The sequence below is a fragment of the Ambystoma mexicanum genome, chromosome 1q (genome assembly GCF_040938575.1).
Source record: "Ambystoma mexicanum isolate Mex_15411 chromosome 1q, UKY_AmexF1_1, whole genome shotgun sequence".
Lineage (NCBI taxonomy): Eukaryota > Metazoa > Chordata > Amphibia > Caudata > Ambystomatidae > Ambystoma > Ambystoma mexicanum.
Genome location: NC_090922.1, coordinates 1,369,676,044 through 1,369,695,286, shown reverse-complemented (window position 1 = coordinate 1,369,695,286; position 19,243 = coordinate 1,369,676,044). Strand labels below are relative to the sequence as shown.

At 41.6% G+C, this 19,243-nt stretch overlaps 1 protein-coding gene across 1 annotated transcript in view; it reads right to left on the bottom strand.

Moving 5' to 3' along the window:
* The window catches only part of AGBL4 (AGBL carboxypeptidase 4), a 2,799,905-nt gene that overhangs the window by 886,534 nt on the left and 1,894,128 nt on the right, over positions 1 to 19,243 (bottom strand). The window contains exon 6 of the mRNA XM_069642771.1: positions 16,021 to 16,183. Within this exon, the coding sequence (XP_069498872.1) occupies positions 16,021 to 16,183 (163 nt within the window). The remainder of the gene's footprint in view (positions 1 to 16,020; positions 16,184 to 19,243) is intronic.

Below are 19,243 nucleotides of genomic sequence, written 5' to 3'. Positions count from 1 at the left end.
AAATGAACCCATGCTACTGCAATATTAGTTTCCAATAGTAAAATAGTAAGAATACACCAACAGAAATCAAACTGCATCAAAACCAACCATTAAAAACTGCAAAAAAATGAAAACAGTTAGAATATGCCACGTGGTATCTAATTGCACCAATACCACCAGCACTTTCAAAAAGCAAAACACTTACATCATTACAATTCCTCCTACTGCAACACTGCTTGTAACAACAAACACACCTATTTGTGCACGTTAAACATTCCTTTAAGTACTGCACACTTCAAACAAACATAGTGTGACACGTAACATCAAATAAATGTACCAGGGTTTTTTTAATCCTACATGTAATTTTTCCGCAAAGCCCCAATGATTATGCAAACAAAAACAGAAATTGTGTAAAACGCACAGTAATGTTGCTTGAAGCATAGCACTTGGAACGTACTAATTATGAGGGTCTAAAAATGAAAACACTTTGAGCACATTTAACTATGTATTAAATTCGTTAGTATCAGTCTTTGATTTGTTGAAGGGTGAGGTCCAGCCTCAAAAGCACTGTAAACTATAAACAGTTAGAATATGCCAACTTGTATCTAAGTACATCCATAGTGCTACAATGATGTTTTTGAAATGGAAAATAGTTTCAATATGCACACAGATGTAAATTTAGTACATTTCTGGAAATGCTATTTAGATTTTTCCCCAATGACCCAATGATCATGCAAACAGAAACAACTGTGCAAAACACACACTAATGTTGTTTCACTCATAGTACTTACAATCTAGTGATTATGAGGGTCTGCAAACTTTAGTCACTAACCTGTAAAACTATCAACAATTAGAATACGCCACCTTGTTATCCAACTGCAGCCATACTATTCCAATACTACTTTTGAATAGCAAAATAGCTAGAATACACCAACAAGAATCAAAGTGCTTCAAAACATACCCTTCAAAACTATAAAACTATCAATAGTTAAAATACACCAACTGGTAGCTAACTGCTCTCATAATACTGCAATGTTTGAAAACTTTCAAATAAAGCCTATAACAACCACCATGTAGAGCAATAGTGAAATAGATAGAATCCATCAACAGGAATGGACTTGTTTCAAAACATACCCTTCTAAACTGTAAAACTATCAAGGGTTAGAATACGCCAACTGTTATCTAACTGCACCCATGCTACTGCAATATTAGTTTCCAATAGTAAAATAGTAAGAATGCACCTATAGAAATCAAACTGCATCAAAACATACCATTCAAAACTGCAAAAATCTAAAAACAGAATACACCACATGGTATCTAATTGCAGCAATATCACCAGCACTTTCAAAAAGCAAAACACTTACACCGTTACAATTCCTCCTACTGCAACACTGCTTGTAACAACAAACACACCTATTTGTGCACCTTAAACATTCCTTTAAGTATTGCACACTTCAAACAAACATAGTGTGACACATAACGTCAAATAAATGTACAAGGTTTTTTTTAATCCTACATGTAATTTTTCCGCAAAGCCCCAATGATTATTCAAACAAAAACAGAAACTGTGCAAAACGCGCAGTAATGTTGTTTGAAGCATAGCACTTGGAAGATACTAATTATGAGGGTCTAAAAAATACATGAATATGTGAGATTGTATGCAATGCAACATTGTGAACTATCCTACCTAACATATTATGCCATGTTTTTATCACAGAGAAAGAAGCACAGACTTCTCCTGCATTACCATGTACAACAAAGTCAACCTGTACCCCCAATGGTACATCAATCAAAAGTACCATTTCCACTTAAAGGGTATATTGTCACCACGTTACAAAAACTATACGCTGCCTACACACTATGCATAATTACTATACACATATTATTATAATGGTTGTTTCCAATGGGCGAATTCCATTTCTGTACACATATAATAACAATGGTTGTGGCCAGTGGCCAGATTCTTGGGTGCATGGGCGTATTATGCTGTGGTGGTCATGGCCAGTGACTAGATTCGTGGGTGCATGGCCTACGGCCTTTGGCCATCCACCCAAGAATCTAGAATGTTCTGGATAGAACATGGCAGGCGTTTTGTAAAAATGTGATGCACCCCTCGCATTTCACCAAACAATCAGTGGGCGTGTCGGGTGTCCATGGACATCACGCCACCCTCTGGACCAATCAGAAGCCCATCCCGGGAGCGAACAGGGAAGTGAGTTTGCAGACGGAACCCAGATATCACTAATTTCTTTTTACCTACATTGCCCCCGTTTTAAAGAAAACTACTGGACAGATTTGCACCAAATTTACAAAAGCACACTTTTGGGACCAAGCCACTGCCCGTGCAGCAAATTTGGTGAATATCCATCCAGCGTTGTAGGCTGTAGGTGTGAGCAAATTTTGTTTTTTCATTGCGTCTATGGAAGAAAATAAATTGGGACCCCCCTATATTTTTGCCCCCCCTTAACAAAACCTCAACAAACCAGGCAAAGAAATTCAGACTGGGCCATATAATTATGTTGAAATATTTGGTAAGGATTTGTCCAGAGGGAGCAAAGTTTTAAGCCGGCCAAAAAGTGCTCTTCCTATGAGTTGAGCAACTTAACCATAACTACAGGACCGCGGGCCCTACTGCAGGCCCTGTAATAATTATATATATATATATATATATATATATACATATAGCACACAGGAATTGGGAGGTAGGCAACAGAATATAAACACTACCATGCACCAGTGCAAAAGAATATATATTTATTTAGCAAATTTGTTAAAATTGAGGCATGGACTTACTGCACACATATGATACGGTTCCATGTAATAATGTTGCCACAAAAATATCGCCATACAAAAATATCGCCGAAAAATTGTCATTTTTTGTGGCGACATTATTGCATGGAACATGCGGGGGACACCCCCGCAAACCCCAGATTCTTTTAATTTTTTTAATTTAAAAAAAAAAAAATCTTTTTTTTTGCCTCTGTCGCCATATTAATGGTCACCCAAATAATATTGCCACAACATTTTCCCGGCGATATTATTTACGGCAACCATACATGTGGCGATATTATTACCTGATACCTATGATACTGCTCAGGCTGTAAGCATTCCGGACGCATTCCGCCTCCCTTGCAGAGACTTCATCAGGCAATCAACTTTTTCTAACTGTAAAACCTTCTCTATATCTATGATCCCTATACCAGTTTACTTCCTGTAACGGTCACATGACCTTTTATAAACCAGAACTAATGTGCTATAAATCTGGTGACCATTTTAACACAGTGTAAATTCTTATTAACTTTATAAATTTGTGCAAAATCCAATTGTTTTAAATTTCTGTTTCATTAAATATTCCTTCATAATTATCCAATATTAAAAACCACACAGGATCCAATACTCTTAAACAGGTGCAACATCTGACTTTTTCGAAAATAAATAGTTCTCACCAATACAATCTTTTGTTTGTACTAGTGGCTCCAGCCCAAGCATATAGTCAAAGAACTCCAAACGGTAATGCATTCTCATACATAAATCCTGTCCTTGTGGATTCACAGTTAATTGTGCCCCAGTGGGCTATCGTTTAGCAGCAACTTAATTCTAACTAGCAAATTTATTGTACAAGTCCTCTCAAGGCTTCAGTTGATGATGCATTCTCTCACATCAATTTTATCCCTAAGCAATTGTATTCAATTTAGCCCTAGTGGAATATCTCCTAGCAGCTACTCAATTGTGAAAATTAGCTAATCACTTGTGCAAAATAACAGTACAACTAATAGAGACATTTTCTGGAATGGTTCCTCTTCTGTGCAAAACAATTATGTAAACAATTTTGGGAAAGAGTTTCAATGTAGCCCCAGTGGGCTAACGCATAGCAGCTGCATGCTTGTGCAAATAAGCTCTCACAGTGTGCAAAATATCAATACCTCTAGTACAGTATGTGATTCTAAACCAATATATCAGCTACTATGCCCCCAATTGGCTGACTCATAGCAGCAGCATGATTGTACAAACAAGCTTTTATATTGTGCAAAATAGCAATACCACTAATAAAGTGCATACTTAAAAACCATTCTGTCAGCTATTGCAGCTATCCATTTTTCAAGAATTATTTTCATTTGTGTAAACATTTAACATTACTTGCTATAATACTACTTGTAAAAAGCATTTTGTCATTTTAAACCAGCCATTCATCTATATTAGTGTTTACTCATTATACAGGTGAATCGACAATTGTTCATCTGAATTGTGGCCAAAAGGTTTAATTGTATTGAATGTTATAATCAACTTAGACTCAAGAACCATTAGATGTCTTTCTCTATTTCCTTTCTATCTATGTTCTGGTATATGTGCCACACAAATAAATTAATAAGAGTAGCATTGCTATGATGAATGTCAGCAAAATGCACTGCTTGGGAGTTCTCATCCTTATTCTTTATAGCCCTGTAGTGCTACAGAATTCGTATTTCAGGCATGCATATAGTTGTACCTATGTAAAATGTATTACACAGGCAACTGACTGCTTAGACCACACACTTGGTCATACAGTCTATTCTGCTATTGATGTACCATTTCTTATTTGTGAACCTACCATAGTGTATGCTTGTCTTTACATCAGCATATTGATACATTTTACAGCCTTTACATTTCAAAAAAACGTTCTTGATTAGTTTACTAGAAAGACATTGATCTGTATTTTCTTTGAAATTAGAGCACTGGGCGAAATTATACCTTTGAATGCTATCACTTTCAAGAACGTTATCTTCGGACCATTGCCCAAGATCCCTCTCAGATCTTCATCGCTTTCCTATATTGACCAATGTTTACAAATAATATTCCTGACTATTTACTGTATTGAGTAATACACCTTATGGGTTGGTGTGCTTGTTTCTCTTTGTCTCTAGAAACTATATGAAGTTCATGTATTGATCTCTTATTAGTCTTGTTGAATGCTCCAATGATACTTTTGGAGTTGTAGCATCTAGAGATGAAGTGTGCTCCCATAGTATTCACTTCCTTCTCATAATCGTGTTCAAGTGGACAATCGCGATTTGTCCTAATAAGCCCTCCATATGGTATACTGTTGATCAAAGATTGAGGATGAATAGAATTGAAGATGTTGATTTCCTATATAATTTAATACAGATTTTTTGATCTCGAATAAACAACTTGACATCTAGGAACACCAATTGTGTTGCAGTGTAAGTGCATGTTTGTTTCAAATTGAATTCATTCTTGTTCAGTTATTCTACATATTCAGGAAATTATTTTTCCGTCCCCCCTCCATGTGATGAAGAGGTCATTTATAAAGCTATACCATCTTATTATGTCTTACAATTGGCCATCAAATGTTTCTGTCCATGCATGTTGTTGTTCCCACCAACCTATGTAAAGATTAGCATAGGTAGGTCCTATGCATGAGCCGATTGCAGTTCCACATTTCCGGAGGGACAAGGTTTTTCAAACAAGAATACATTATTCTCTAAACATAACTGCCGTGGGGTTAGAACAACTTAATTATGCTGTTTAAAACTGATCAATTTGCTATTTAAAAATGTTTACAGGCTGTCAGACCAAATCGATGTAGAATGATTGTGTAAAGGGAGACTACATCTAATGTTATCTTTAAACACTCAGAGTCCTATTGTATTTTGCTTAAAGGATCTGTAGTGCCTCAAATATAAGAGTTTAAGTCTTTGACAAAAGGTTGGAGGAAGTGGTCCAAGTATTTTGATACATTCTCCAATTAAAAGCCTCTTGAAGCGACTATTGGTCTACCAGGTGGTACTTCCCTATTCTTATGTATTTTAATGTACTGAACTCTTTTAAGTTAAATCTGTATTTGTCAGTAATACAACTATGAAGGTATTTGTGGTAACTTAATTGTAATTTGATCCTATTTTTGTAAAAGGTTACATAAACCGTTTACAATAAAAAAAATATAGCTAGCAATACTGTAAGGCCCTTTCCCAATCTGTTATTATTTAGCTGATATTTGTTTGGTTGTTCGAATTTCCTTGCAAATGTATATATTCTACCCTGTTCATAGTCCATTTTGTCACTTTGGAATTTCTGTTGTTTCTTAAGTCTAATCTCTCCCTCATAACGTTCTAGATTTTCTTCCATTCTTGCCACTTTCTTTTTTCACTCCTCTGATGCATTCGAATTAAAAAGCACATCTTCCAATTGCTCTGAGAAGGAGCAGGAGCTACATCTTTGATTGCCTGCAGGAAGGTCATCAGACTACATGGAGGAACATCAGGAGTGGGAGGAACCATCTGGCCAGCTGTGAATATTTACAGTGAAAGAGATGGTGGTCAGTGTCCATCTGAGGTGGCTGATGTTCCCGGAACCCTATTTGTCTAGAGCTGAGTTGTCCGACTCCAGGCTTTGAGGGATGGAATCCTGATGGGTTTTTAGGATATACATCATTAATACATTTGCATACATTTAACTTAATTGTATGCACATTTAGTTCATGAATATTAATGAGGGGTATCCTGAAAATCTGGTGTATTTCTGGCCCTCGAGGCCTGGAGTTGGACAAACCTGGTAGGGTTCCTGCCAAGTTAGGGAGCAAGTCTAACTGCACATGCCAATTCCTCCAGCATTGGGCTCAGTGGTTGTATGGCACATCCCTCACACACCCAAATATAGATAACTGTTCTCCATGAGTTTGGGTCTAAGATCTGTGTTTAGTAACAATTGAGAATTAGGAGAAGGGCACCACCTTGGTTGATGTCTCTTCCCAGGGCTGCAAAATCTATTTTAGAAATGGATATGTGGAAATAGATGGAGAGGAGACGAGAATTTGGAGGGTCAGCAAGATGCCCATATGCATATTTGCCATGTTGGTCAATGAAGCATTCACAATGCCAGTCCCCAATGGTTGCTTGAATAACCTGTTCTATGAAGACTGTGGCATGCAATCTTTTTTTGGTTCGGACTTTATGTTTTAATGTGCTGCATCTTAGCATATTGATGGTACCCTTGGATGTAATTTAATTTCAATGTGTTGCTTTTTGCTCCACTTTTTGTGATTGTGTATTGCATGGTTGTTGGATTATGTCACTGAGGTGTGTACTCATGTGTCATGCTTTTGTATGCGGTGGAATCCTTAATAATTTAGATTAGGTTATTTGTTTCACCTCGTATTGCTTGTTTTGAGTGTGGTTCGCATAGCAGGGAGCTTTTTTGTTTGTTTTGTATGATGATGCCTATGTAATTCATATGTGATTGCATTCCCATCTACTCTGGCTTGCTGTGCCATTCCATCTTTTGTCTGCTGATGGTGGACTGGCTGCCCATTGCTTTTTCTGATCAATCGGGGAGCCGGAAAACAAAGCGGCTCCCCACTAATGCCCACACTAATGCCCACACTAAAGCCTTTGTCTCTGTCTGGTGTGGTGGAGATTCAGGGGGAGCCTGCATGCCCCTTTCATCAACCAGTCTGGTTGTCTGCATGATGGTTGCCCCTTGCAGGATGCTGAACGTTGATTCAGGGCTTCGTGCCTGCTCAACATGGACGCCGCAATTCACATCTACTGGGGCTTGTTGTGCTGTTCCATCCTTCGTATGCTGACGGTGGATTGGCCGCCCATTGCTTCTTCTGACCAATCCGAGGAGCCAACAGGCAAAGCCAGCTTCACACTAAGGGCTTTGTCCCTGTCTAGCCTGTCCAACCGCAGACGGTGTGCCGGTCCCAACCTTTTCATTTTAGGAGCAATCTGCGTGCCCTTTTGTTCATGCCAGCAGGAGGGCTTGGTTTCAGGTAGGCATTGCTGCTACTTTGAGTGTTGTTCCTTGCCAGTGCCAAACCTTTGCAGCCCCTTCACTCTGGGGTGAGCCTGCCACTCTTTGGGGTTTCCACTGCAGTGCCTTTCACGCATAATGCCTGGTTGCCACTTCGGCATGCCTTGGACTCCTCATCTCTTTCCGATGCCCCATTTGTGTTTGGTGACCCCTAAAGTTATTTTGGAGGGTGCTTCTCCACTGCCCAGCCTTGTGTTATGCTTCCTGTTCACTGTGGGAGTGCCTTACGTCACTTGACTCTGCCTGACTTTTGTTAACTTCCTTGGCGCTGCATGACTTCTACTTGACTTGGGTTCCATCCTTGCACCTGTGCTTTTCCAGTCTGCAGTCACTCTTGCCTGATCGTCTTATTGCTGCCTGCCTGCCTGATGTAGCCCCTCATTCCATGGCATATAGGCACCAATAAGACAATCATGTAATAGTGACTGCAGACTGGAAAAGCCTCGCCTCATGGACTCTATCTCGACTCCACACTATCACTGACCAGACAAACCAATGTAGTCAGGTCTGCTTCGGCCTACACATGCAAACTTATCACGGCCTGTAGACCCTTTCTGACCTCTCCTAATTGTATCACATTGGCCAGAACTCTTATCATGTCCAGGACAGACTATTGCAGCGCCCTCTATCTAGGGACTAGCCTGTCCAACCTCAACAAATTGCAAATTACCCAGAACAATGCCATTAGAGCGGCATTAAATATTCTGAGAAATCACCATATCTCCCACCACAGATTTAACCTACATTGTCTTCCTGTCAAGCACAGAATTTCACTTAAAACTCTTGCCTTGATGCATAAGTGCCTGGCTAACAAGGCCCCTACCTACTTATCCAACCGCCTCACACTCCACACTTCTACCCGACCCATGAGAGTGGCCCACACCCACAACCTATCCCTTCCCAGATTCAAACTACAAAAAGCATGGGGTGTGAGCTTCCCTGTCCTGGCTGCTAGACTCTGGAACTCTCTCCATAACGCTATCAGAACTGAGCCCTCATTCCAATCATTCAAGAACAAAACCAAACTATGGCTCTTCGCACAAATCAATTGATGTACTCGCTGTGCTATCTCTGATATTGCCTTGCTGTCCCTCACTTGTGCTCCCTATCACTGAGCACTTGACCATAATGACTGTTTGTTTAATTGCATGTATTGCCTGTACCTAACTTATGCTGTCATACTGCTAGCTGGTTCATAACTGTATGTGTTTGTAGACTGGTTGAGCCTGCCTCCGTCCCCGTAAATAAAATACAAATAAAAAATACAAATACTTTGTATGCACTCGCATATTACATGCATAAAAGGCATGTTCTAATTTCAGAATCTAACATTTCTATGAATGCTAATGAGGCCAATCACATGTTCCTTTTATCTCACGTTGAGACCATATTCTGTGTTTATAATATTACCACAGTCTGCTGCTGAGCTAATAGTGGATGCCTAAACTTGCTCATATGGACCCCCAGACCTCACAAATGTGATACAAAATGGGAACGTGTTCATCTAACATAAAAGAGGCAAATTCTCCAACGAAGACTAATCTGTAAGATGGCACCACTAACCCCCTTTCTGTTCCTGGTTCATCCATTTCTATTTGTTCTCATTCATTTACCTCAGCCTGCTTTATGCAAATAGCAGATGCCATAATATGGCAGTAAAAACAGAAAACAGCATGCGAACGAACTTGGATTTACAATTTAGAATGCTTCGCTGTTACTTGTGCAATTATTTTAACATTTTACGCTTGGTTATACAAGGATTGCCTCTCTAACAGCACGTGAGCGACAGCTAATTCTAGCGATTTTTTGTTCCTTTTATTGTTTAAAGAGCATTTTATTTAAAAGAGAAATTGGCCGCCTTATTTAAAAAGTGCTTAAAATACATCTTTATAGACTGAACACATCCACCTTTTAAATATAAACAATTAGCAGAGGAAGTGGAAACCCTTAAGATACACCATCTGAGAACGCTCTCGTTGTCATGCTTAAGTGGGCCAGGTTGCTTGAAGAAAAAACTAACTCAGGATGTTGGGTTACCTCATCCTTTTCTCTGTTGTTCAAGACCACGTGGCCCTCTACCCCAGGCAGTGATGTCTAACTCACTGGTAAACTGACTTTCATCAAATCCCACACGTTCTTGTTTTGATTTCCAAATCATCGTTCATAAACAGTTTAATGATTAACAACTTTTCCGCTGCCTCATCTAAATAGTTCATATATATCGGGACCATTGTGCACGTGTAAGCTAGCTATAGTGCAAACATTTTCCAAGTCGAACAAAAACATATTTTTAATGATGTTTTCTCCACGGCAATATTTGTTCTGGTCGTAGTCCATCGCCCTGGTGCAAAAACACATTGAGAAAATAGGTTGTTTGCGCTATTGCAGTTTTGCTAATTGCACTTACTACAGTACAAAGTGTCTGTAATGTCACTCTCGATGTAAAAGCAATGGAGTCATATTGTGTCTATTGACGACATGACTGCTATTAAGTACTTATCCGGATTTAAGTGTGTCCTACTGTTAAAGGCGGTGATGAAAGGCAGACATATGTATGCCAAGGTGAATGTGCACCAACACAGGTGAGAAAAGTAGACTCTGCATCGCAAGCAAAGCATGGCTTGCTAATCATCTGCTGGCCAGTGACAAGTACCGTGGCAATTGTATGCCCGTTTCAAAAGACTATCCAAGTCGCAGAGTCTTGCAATAGTTTGGCCTCTTCATTAATAATTTTAGTTTACATCCACAAGAGAAGTAATTTCTTGGAACTAAGAAGGACAAAATGGTAGTCAAAAATAATACATCATCAAACCATCTTACTCAAGAACTATCAACGCCTCTGATGGAAACAGGTCCCCAAAAAGATAAGATCACAATAACAATCAATGGAAACACACGCCAGGCCTCATCGGAAGGTTCAAGAGCCCAACTCGAGAAACCCTCTATCGAAACTCTTGAGTGGCTCTGGCTGTCTGAGGCTCTGTGCATTAAACCCCAACAATAATGTCAAAAAGCAACAATACAGGATGTGTGTGGTCTTGCATCATGGAACACCCGCGGTTTTCTGCATCTATTTAACTCAAATTGGCTTGATCAATTGCAGATTATCTGCTTACAAGAAACGTGGTTAACGGAAGCCCCGGTCACTAATGACTTTGAGGTTGCGTTAAATCCTGCAATTAAGCCTTTAAAAGGTCGTCCAATGGCTGGCCTACTCACCATGATCAGAAGATCTTCAGGCTGGAGGATTGTAAATTCAACAAACTACTCTCCATTCATCCAGATAACCTCCTTAGAATTTCCCGGCGCCGTTGGAACGTGTATCGAATCAGTAATACTGCTAAACACGTATTGGGACCATAAAAGGGCCGGAAAACAAGTCTTTATAGACAAAGTAATGGAAAGTTTGGACTCTCTTATTGAGGATTCTAGATGGCCAAATATAAATATTTGTGGTGATCTGAACATTGATCTGTTCAAACCGTCGTACACGGAGAAAAAGTCCTTAATGCAATCATGGTCAGCAGAGATGGCTGCACGCAACTTTCAGATGCTAAATGGGAATACCCGCAATGATATACCACCTGCCAACACTTGGCATCGGGCAAGCCTAGCCTCAACAATTGACTATATGTTTGTTTCAGAATCCTTACATCCGCGAATAAGCTCACTGAAGGTCATAAAGAAAAATGACAGCGACCATGATATGTTGGTAGCAGAATTTTCAACAAAGTTAAAAGCTCCAACACATATGTGGCAGCATAAAATCCAGGCCGAACCTAACAGAGTTCGCCTGAGACTGGATGTGCATGAGTTGGAACACCTGACAAGCGAGTATTGTAATGCCAGTCAATCTTTGGAATATGACCAGCTATTGATGCAGTTCAAACCTAAAAAGGCAGGCCTTAAAAACATGCACGTGCGCACAGCTTTGACTTGGAGATCTTGAAACATAAGCGTTTGTTACGAAGTGAATTAAGACACTCTAAGACGCTAGATGAACATGTCCGGCTGCAAGCAAATAAGGCTGCAAAGCAAAGGTATAAAAACTGGCTGAAATCTCACAAGTACACCATGTTGCAAAATGATGCTGAACTAATGCTGAGGACCTTGCAAAACAAAAACACAAAGGACTTCTGGTGCCTTATTAACAACTTTCATGCCCCTCAAAACGCAATTCAAGCATGTATGGTGTCAGAAGCTGCCTGGATAATACATTTTGGAGTCCTATATCAGAAACAGAACATTCTAAACCGTGGGACTTAGACTTTCCAAAAGACGACATAGTAGACATCATCAAAAAAGCAAAAAATTCACTAGCACCAGGCCCTGACGGACTCACAAAATTAACAATCAAACAGTTCCCAGAGTTATGGGCAGCGTTTTGTGAGACACTCTTCAAAAGGATAGTCCAAAACCGCCAAACGCCTGAATCCTGGAAGTGTACGATTATCGTACCTATCTTTAAAAAGGGCGACTGATCCAACCTGAAAAATTACCGGCCAGTTGCACTGTTAGACGTGTTCGGTAAAATCTACACCACAATGCTACAAAAAAAAATACTAGCCTGGTCGATAACATCAAACCATGTGGATAAACGCCAATCAGGTTTTGTAAAGCAGGTGGGCTGCTCGCTAAATCTATTATTGCTAAATATAATCAAAATGGAGGCAATTAAATGAAACACAAAGGTGTATTTAGCATTCATAGATTTTTCATATGCATTTGACACCATAGATAGAACGCTCTTGTGGGCTAAATTGAAGACCTGGGGGTGACCGTCAGATCTAATGGCAGCCATTAGAGAACTTCATACAAAGACATCCATTCGAGTTCGCTTGGACCAATCCGGCCTTTTATTTGTCCCCATTGATACCTTTAAAGGAGTGAAGCAGGGCTGCCCATTGGCTGCAGCCATATTTGGCCTTTTTATTTCTGACATAGGCGACTCAATCAATGAGGTTAAGTCCTTTCCACCTAAAGTTGCAAACACGCACTTAAGTTGGCTGCTTTACGCTGATGATTTCATTGTTATGGATATGACGCCTATCGGGTTGCAAAGGAAATTAAAGGCTGTGCAACGATACGTCACATCCAATAAGTTAGCAATCAACACTAAGAAATGCGAAATATTAGTTCTGCAGAACCTGAACGGCAGGGGAGTGTCTGATAGAAAAATCATAAAATGGTCCTTAGTACAAGAAACGCTTCAGATATCCCAAAATGTCAAATATCTTGGGATGACAATAAGTTCCGCTATAAATGACGGACCCTGGCTTGCGGAAACTAAAAGGAAATGTAAGCAACTAGCAAGCCAGGCATTGATAATCCATAAGAAATTCAATACATTTTCATTACGACCCGTTGTGTCTTTTTATCAACAGAAGGTCATCCCAGTCGTGATATATGGGGCAGAAAATGCTCTTGGTTGTCCTTATGAGATCTGGGCTTCTCTAGAAAATTGTTTTTGGACCAAGGTATTAACCCTCCCTAGGGGTGTGAATACGTCCTGTATAAGATATGAGCTTGCACTAATATCGATGCACGTGAGAATATGTTGGAATCTGTTGACCTTATTTCTAAAGACCTGTATTCGTGCACAGATCCCACAATTCGATATCTTTCATGACGTCTTACCCGCAAACTCCAAAGTTATCCAGATGTGGTCAAACAGATGTGAGGCAATTTTAAAAAAATATGATATCTCAATTGACATGCTGCATGAGAATCCAGACGCAGCCAAGCTTAAAATCTGGCGCATAGATTGGGATGAAATTTGTGTGGAGAGATCAGCCACCAGTCGTATGAGCGATGTTCCATTAGAGGCACGTGCCTTTAACACTCTTCAGAACTACGTAGTTTTATTTCCTAATCTACATGCACGCAGACTATTCATATTGTTTAGACTGAACATGTTTAAAACTGTTGATCGGCTTCACCGATGGAAGGGTTATGATCATCTGACACCGGAATGTAGGTTGTGCTCAAGTAAAAATGAATCGCTTAAACACCTAGTGTTATTTTGCACTAATTAAGATCTGAGAGGACTATCCACCTGGGTCCCTGGAGCCTAAATCATCCTTCCTTGAGTGCAGACGAGTGGTGGAAGTTGATGTTTCAGGGAACTGATTTAAAGTTAATACTTCCTTTAATACGGTTGTTGGAAATAATTGAAGCACGTTTGATACCAACAGAAGGAAGATTTCTTGTAAATAGTGATATTGGGTGAATTAGTTTAAGATGATGCTTGATGTAGAAGTCATGGAAACGGATTATTCACTGGCGTCTGTTACATGATATATGATATATGTTAATATGTGTGTGTATATGTTGTATGTATTTTAAAGGTTTGTAAAAACCAATAAAATTTAAAAAAAAGAACGATAAAAAAAGAAGTAATTTCGATGGCCTTTAGACAGCGTTTGGGCTGCCTGCCATTTTGATTGATCTAGCGTAGTGTTTCTGATATAAGTACGAGTGATATAAGTAGGAGTGCACATAGATACAGTTTATGTATAACATGCTTTATATAGTGCTTCGGTCAGTATACCCGTGCTTCTAAGAAATTAATTATTGCTCTCCAATTTAATGGCAGCCAGTGAATTGCTTAACCTTTGATGTCAACGGGCCGATACAACCCTGCCCGGATGTGTAGCAATGAATGCCGACCAAACACTCATTTGCCAAATTTGAACATCCACAATGAATGCTTGCATATGTGTTTGTCTTTCCAAAAACAGTAGTTGGGAGCTCATTGCAAGTTTGGAAGTCGGGTAAATCTTTCCGCTCCGCTAGAGTTACCTCCACTTTAATGCCAATAGTTGTCAGAGTTACCACGGGTCTAATTAGCAACCATGGTAATTCCTCAAAATGCCTCAGAATAAATGTGGACTAACACCCCCATGCCACCATTTGACATCTAAGACAAGTTCCCTCAGACTGAGTGGAGGTATCAGTAATTAAGTGTGCAGGCAATGGTGGAGGAAATGCTGCCGAGCTTGTAATCGGGGCATTGATCTCTCTTTTTGGTAGATTGGCAAGGCTCGACCTACGACATGATGTACAGAAAAAGTATAGAATATGCGCAGAACGTTGAACAAGCGTATCCAAGGAAGAAGCAAGAGTAACATACTATGATGTTTTGTGTTGATATATATGTTTCTCTTTGTTATCATGAATGATATTTGACTTCTTATATTCATTGTATATGATGCCGAAGGAGTCAGCAAAATTAAAGATATCAGTTGTTAAAGTGAAGTTCATTCAAGTGTTCCTGTTGCATATCGTTGGTGGTCTCTCATGTATCTCTCTGCTGTAACAGACAAGTGAGGGCGACACTTATATGGACACCACATGGAACATTGGGGCATTGAAATAAACAGCAGGTCACATTCAGCATCCTAATCACCCATGCATCAGTGGAAACAGTGAAATGGGTGAGAGCACACTTGGACGTTAGTGAAAAAACTCTTTCAGCCAGAAACACACCTTGGGCCTCATTACGACCCTGGCGGTACGGAGTGAACGGTGCCGTAAAAGGTGCCGGCGCCGTTCACCCCGTACCGCCTCATTACGAGGTCCCCTCGCGGGACCCAGGAAGCAACGCCTGGGAAAACCAGGCGTGCTTACCGGGTCCCGCGAGGGGAAGAGGGAGCAAACAACGGGCCATCTCGTAATGGCCCGTTGTTTGCTCCCTCTCCGATTCCCATTCAGCCCTAGGGGGGCTGAAATGGGAATAGGGAAGGACCGTGTCCGGGTCCTTGGACGGAGGAATTACCGGGCCTTCTGAACACGGAATGGCCCGATAAGTCCTCATTCTGAGGACCCGGACCCCGTTGCGGTTTCGGCGGCAGCCATGCCCCCAATAGCGGCATGGTTACCGCCAAACTCATAATGAGGCCATTGTGTTTACATATCTGACCAGCTACTGCCTGTTAGTCCATTTGGAGTACACAACTCATTTTTGTATCGACAGCAACATAGTTTCTTTAACAGTTTATTATTTGCAAAGCAAGATTATTGATCAACATGCAATACACTGAACTAAAAGCAAAGATGGCTAGATTTACATGATATGCAGTAGATATTTTCGGCGCTTGTCTCATTCCAAATAGAACATGCTCATGCTATGAGCATGCACTGTTACAACATGAAGTAATTGTATTCCGTACCTCAAACAAGGACTCCAGCTTCAATGTCAGCAACTGGAAATAGGAATCTTGTAAAGGATACATGCTTCTTCTGTGTACGGGATGGCAGTGGTTGCCCCACCCATTGTATAGCTGTAGAAAGAGACTTCGAGGGTATAGCAGTAGGATGAGTCATCCAACAGCCCCCCGAGGAAGCGTCTTCCTGTGCCTGCCTTTACAGTGTCTCGGTTGAATGAGGTTCTCGACTACAAAGGTGAAAGAAAAGACAATTAGCACACAATTTTGTGTTATTGAAATGATCAAAAGCCTTCTACAATAAGGGATGGGAAAGGAGTTGGCAATATACTTAACTTTTGAAAAAAACATAAATATTTTTGGTGTTAAGAAGTGAAATTGGCATGGTTGTTTCAATGGTCCACATAAACTGTATGAGACGCTCGTATACCCACACATCTGTCCATAATCCATAATAGTATTAATTACCATATAACAAAGACATGGGGCCTCATTCCGAGTTTGGAGGTAGCCATGGTGCTATTATCAGCCATTGGCTGCTTCTAATACCGGTACCGAGCCGACCTGGTTCAATGGGGATTTACCGGTCCATTCTGACCTTGGAGGGACGGGTAAGTCCCCATTGAAAAAGGCAATCCCCATTCCCATTTGAGCCCCACAGGCCTCGAATGGGAAGGGAGCTAATAACGGTACCGCAATTTGCGGTACCGTTATTTGCTCCCTGGTCCCTTTTCGGCTCCCGCTAAGGGTGCCTGATAAAACCAGGCGCCCATGCGGGACCCGCTAAGGGACCTCGGAATAGGGCGCAAAGGGATAACTGGCACTGATGTCCTTAACGGTGCCCGGTATCCCTTTGCGCCCACCTTGGAATGAGGCCCATTAACTGTCTGGTGTGATTGGTCACAGCCCCTAATTGCTGGAGTCATGTCTCTTGCCCCATACATTCAAAAGTCATGCTTGCCTATCCAGCTCTTCTGGCTTTGATGAACCCTTTTCCCTATAACTAGAAGCTTCTCAATCAGTTAAACTGCTGGCTTGCAATCTAATTTGTATTGGTAGGTTGGCAATCAGATATTTATCAAATCACACACAACTGTAACATTGTGAACATATGTTGTGTGTGGGCGGCCAGATAGGATTTTTCTGGATCTGACCATATGTGCCTCATCATCAAATTCCAGAAATAAATTGTCTAGTCCTTAGCAATGTTGTATTTTTACCATTTGTTTCTGGATAGATAATACATGTATCTTTTGGTGTGGCTGATCACAGCTTCATCTCATTTCGTGAAACGCGGTGACCTATAAAGCCTAGGCCTCTTCACGACTTTGCAGAGCACTGGAGTCTAGGTGTGGCCTAAGTCTTTGTCCTTTGTATGGTAGAGCGTGGTGTGTTGTGAGGACTGCCCCCCCCACTCATGATTCTCAAAATGTAGTGTTAGTACAGTGATAGTACTGTGAATTTACTGGGCCTCATTACGACCCTGGCGTTAATGAGTTAATGGCGCCATAAAAGGCTGCAGCGCCTTCGCCATTCCCATTATGCCCTATGGGGCAAAAATGGGAATGGGGAAGGGCCATGGGCAAATGGGGAAATACAGCCCTGCCAACCTTGGAATGGGGCGGTATTTCCCCATTTCACCATGGCGGACACGTTACGATACCGGCACCAAACATTGTGCTAATAGCGTAATGAGGGCCACTGTCTTTTTTGCAGTCAGGAAACTGCTGTAAATTGTTAGCGCTGCATTGACTCACACTTAGAATTTGTAAGAAATTATTGGCATTGCGTTGAACCAAACCTGGAGAGTACCCACTGTGACCTTACTGTGAATTTACTAGTCTGCGTTGCCTGCTCATGTCGTTTTCCTAGAACTGGTCTTGTTACAATTGACTCAAATCTAGAGGGTGCACGCTATGATGATACTGTGCTTTATTTACACACTTACTTCAACTCACATCCTGAAAGTACCCCTGAGATGGCACTGTGACTCACTTGCATGCGCTGCACAATTAAAATAGCTCTCACTCGCTTGCCTCAGACCTAGAAGTGCCACCCAAAATTGTTGTCTAATATAGTTGCCTATGATTTAGATCTTAACGCAACCCAAACTCTCACTCCCCCATCACTATGCTTACTCTCTTCTATACACTATCACTCAATTAGAGTGCAGCTATACTCTGCGATGTTCACGAGAGCAGTTTCCGTGCTTCTGGCAGCTCTGAAACCAGATTGATGGTCATGAAGACTACCAACAGATTCAGCATGGAGGTTTAGCTGGGAGATGGCCAGTTTCTCCAGGAGCTTGCCCAGGAAGGGAGTGATGGAGATAGGGCGATAGTTAGCCTGGCAGGAGGGGTCGGAAGAGGGTTTCTTGAGAAGAGGGTGCACAAGGGAGTGCTTGAGGGGGGAAGGGAAGACTCCAGAGGCGAAGGAGTGGTTGCAAAAGTCAGCCAGGGCAGGAGCCAGGGAGTCAATGTGGTCCTTGATAGTTTTGGAGGAACAGGGGTGAACCTGTTTAGACGAGACTTTCATAGATCGGACTTGTCTGGAAACCTCGTCAACAGAGAAAAGTGGAAAGGCAGAGAAAGAGGGAGGAGGGGTGACTGCAGAAGGGCCAGAGGAAGAGCCGGGAAGGGAGGGAGGGAGGTGAAAGGAGGAGAGCGAGGACAGGATGTCCTGAGTTTTAGAGATGAAGTGAGAAGCCAATGCAGTGCAGAGGGCCTGGGAGGGGACAGGAGAGGTAGAGACTGCAACAGGGTTGGCCAGCTCCTTGCAGATTTTAAAGAGTTCGGCGGAGTTGTTAGATGCCGCAGAGATGCGGGCTTGGATACGGGCTCTCTTCTTGGTGAGAACGGAGAGCGGATACTGCCTTTGGAGCAGGCGGCAGGCCAGTTTGTCAGAGGATGAACATGAAGCACGCCATTTCCTCTCTGCAACCCGGCACTTGCGTTTTAGGGTGGCGAGATCGGAGTCATACCAGGAGTTACATTTGGCTTTGGGCTTCAGGCGGATTCTCATGACGGGGGCAAGGATATCAAGAGTAGCAGATATAGCAGAGTGGAGCATGGAGAGGGCTGTGTCAGGGTGGGAGTCAGCCGAAGGGGCGGGGGGGCGAGAAGGTAGCAGCGAAAGCCTCAACTGACACACGCTTCATGGGTCGGATGACCGAGAAGGTGGGTGGCAGTGAAGAGGGTGGCTTTGCCTGTGGGGTAGGGAGGGTGAGGTGGGAGGATAGGAGAGAGTGATCACTCCAGGAGAGAGGAGTGGAGAGAGGGACGGAGAGGGGA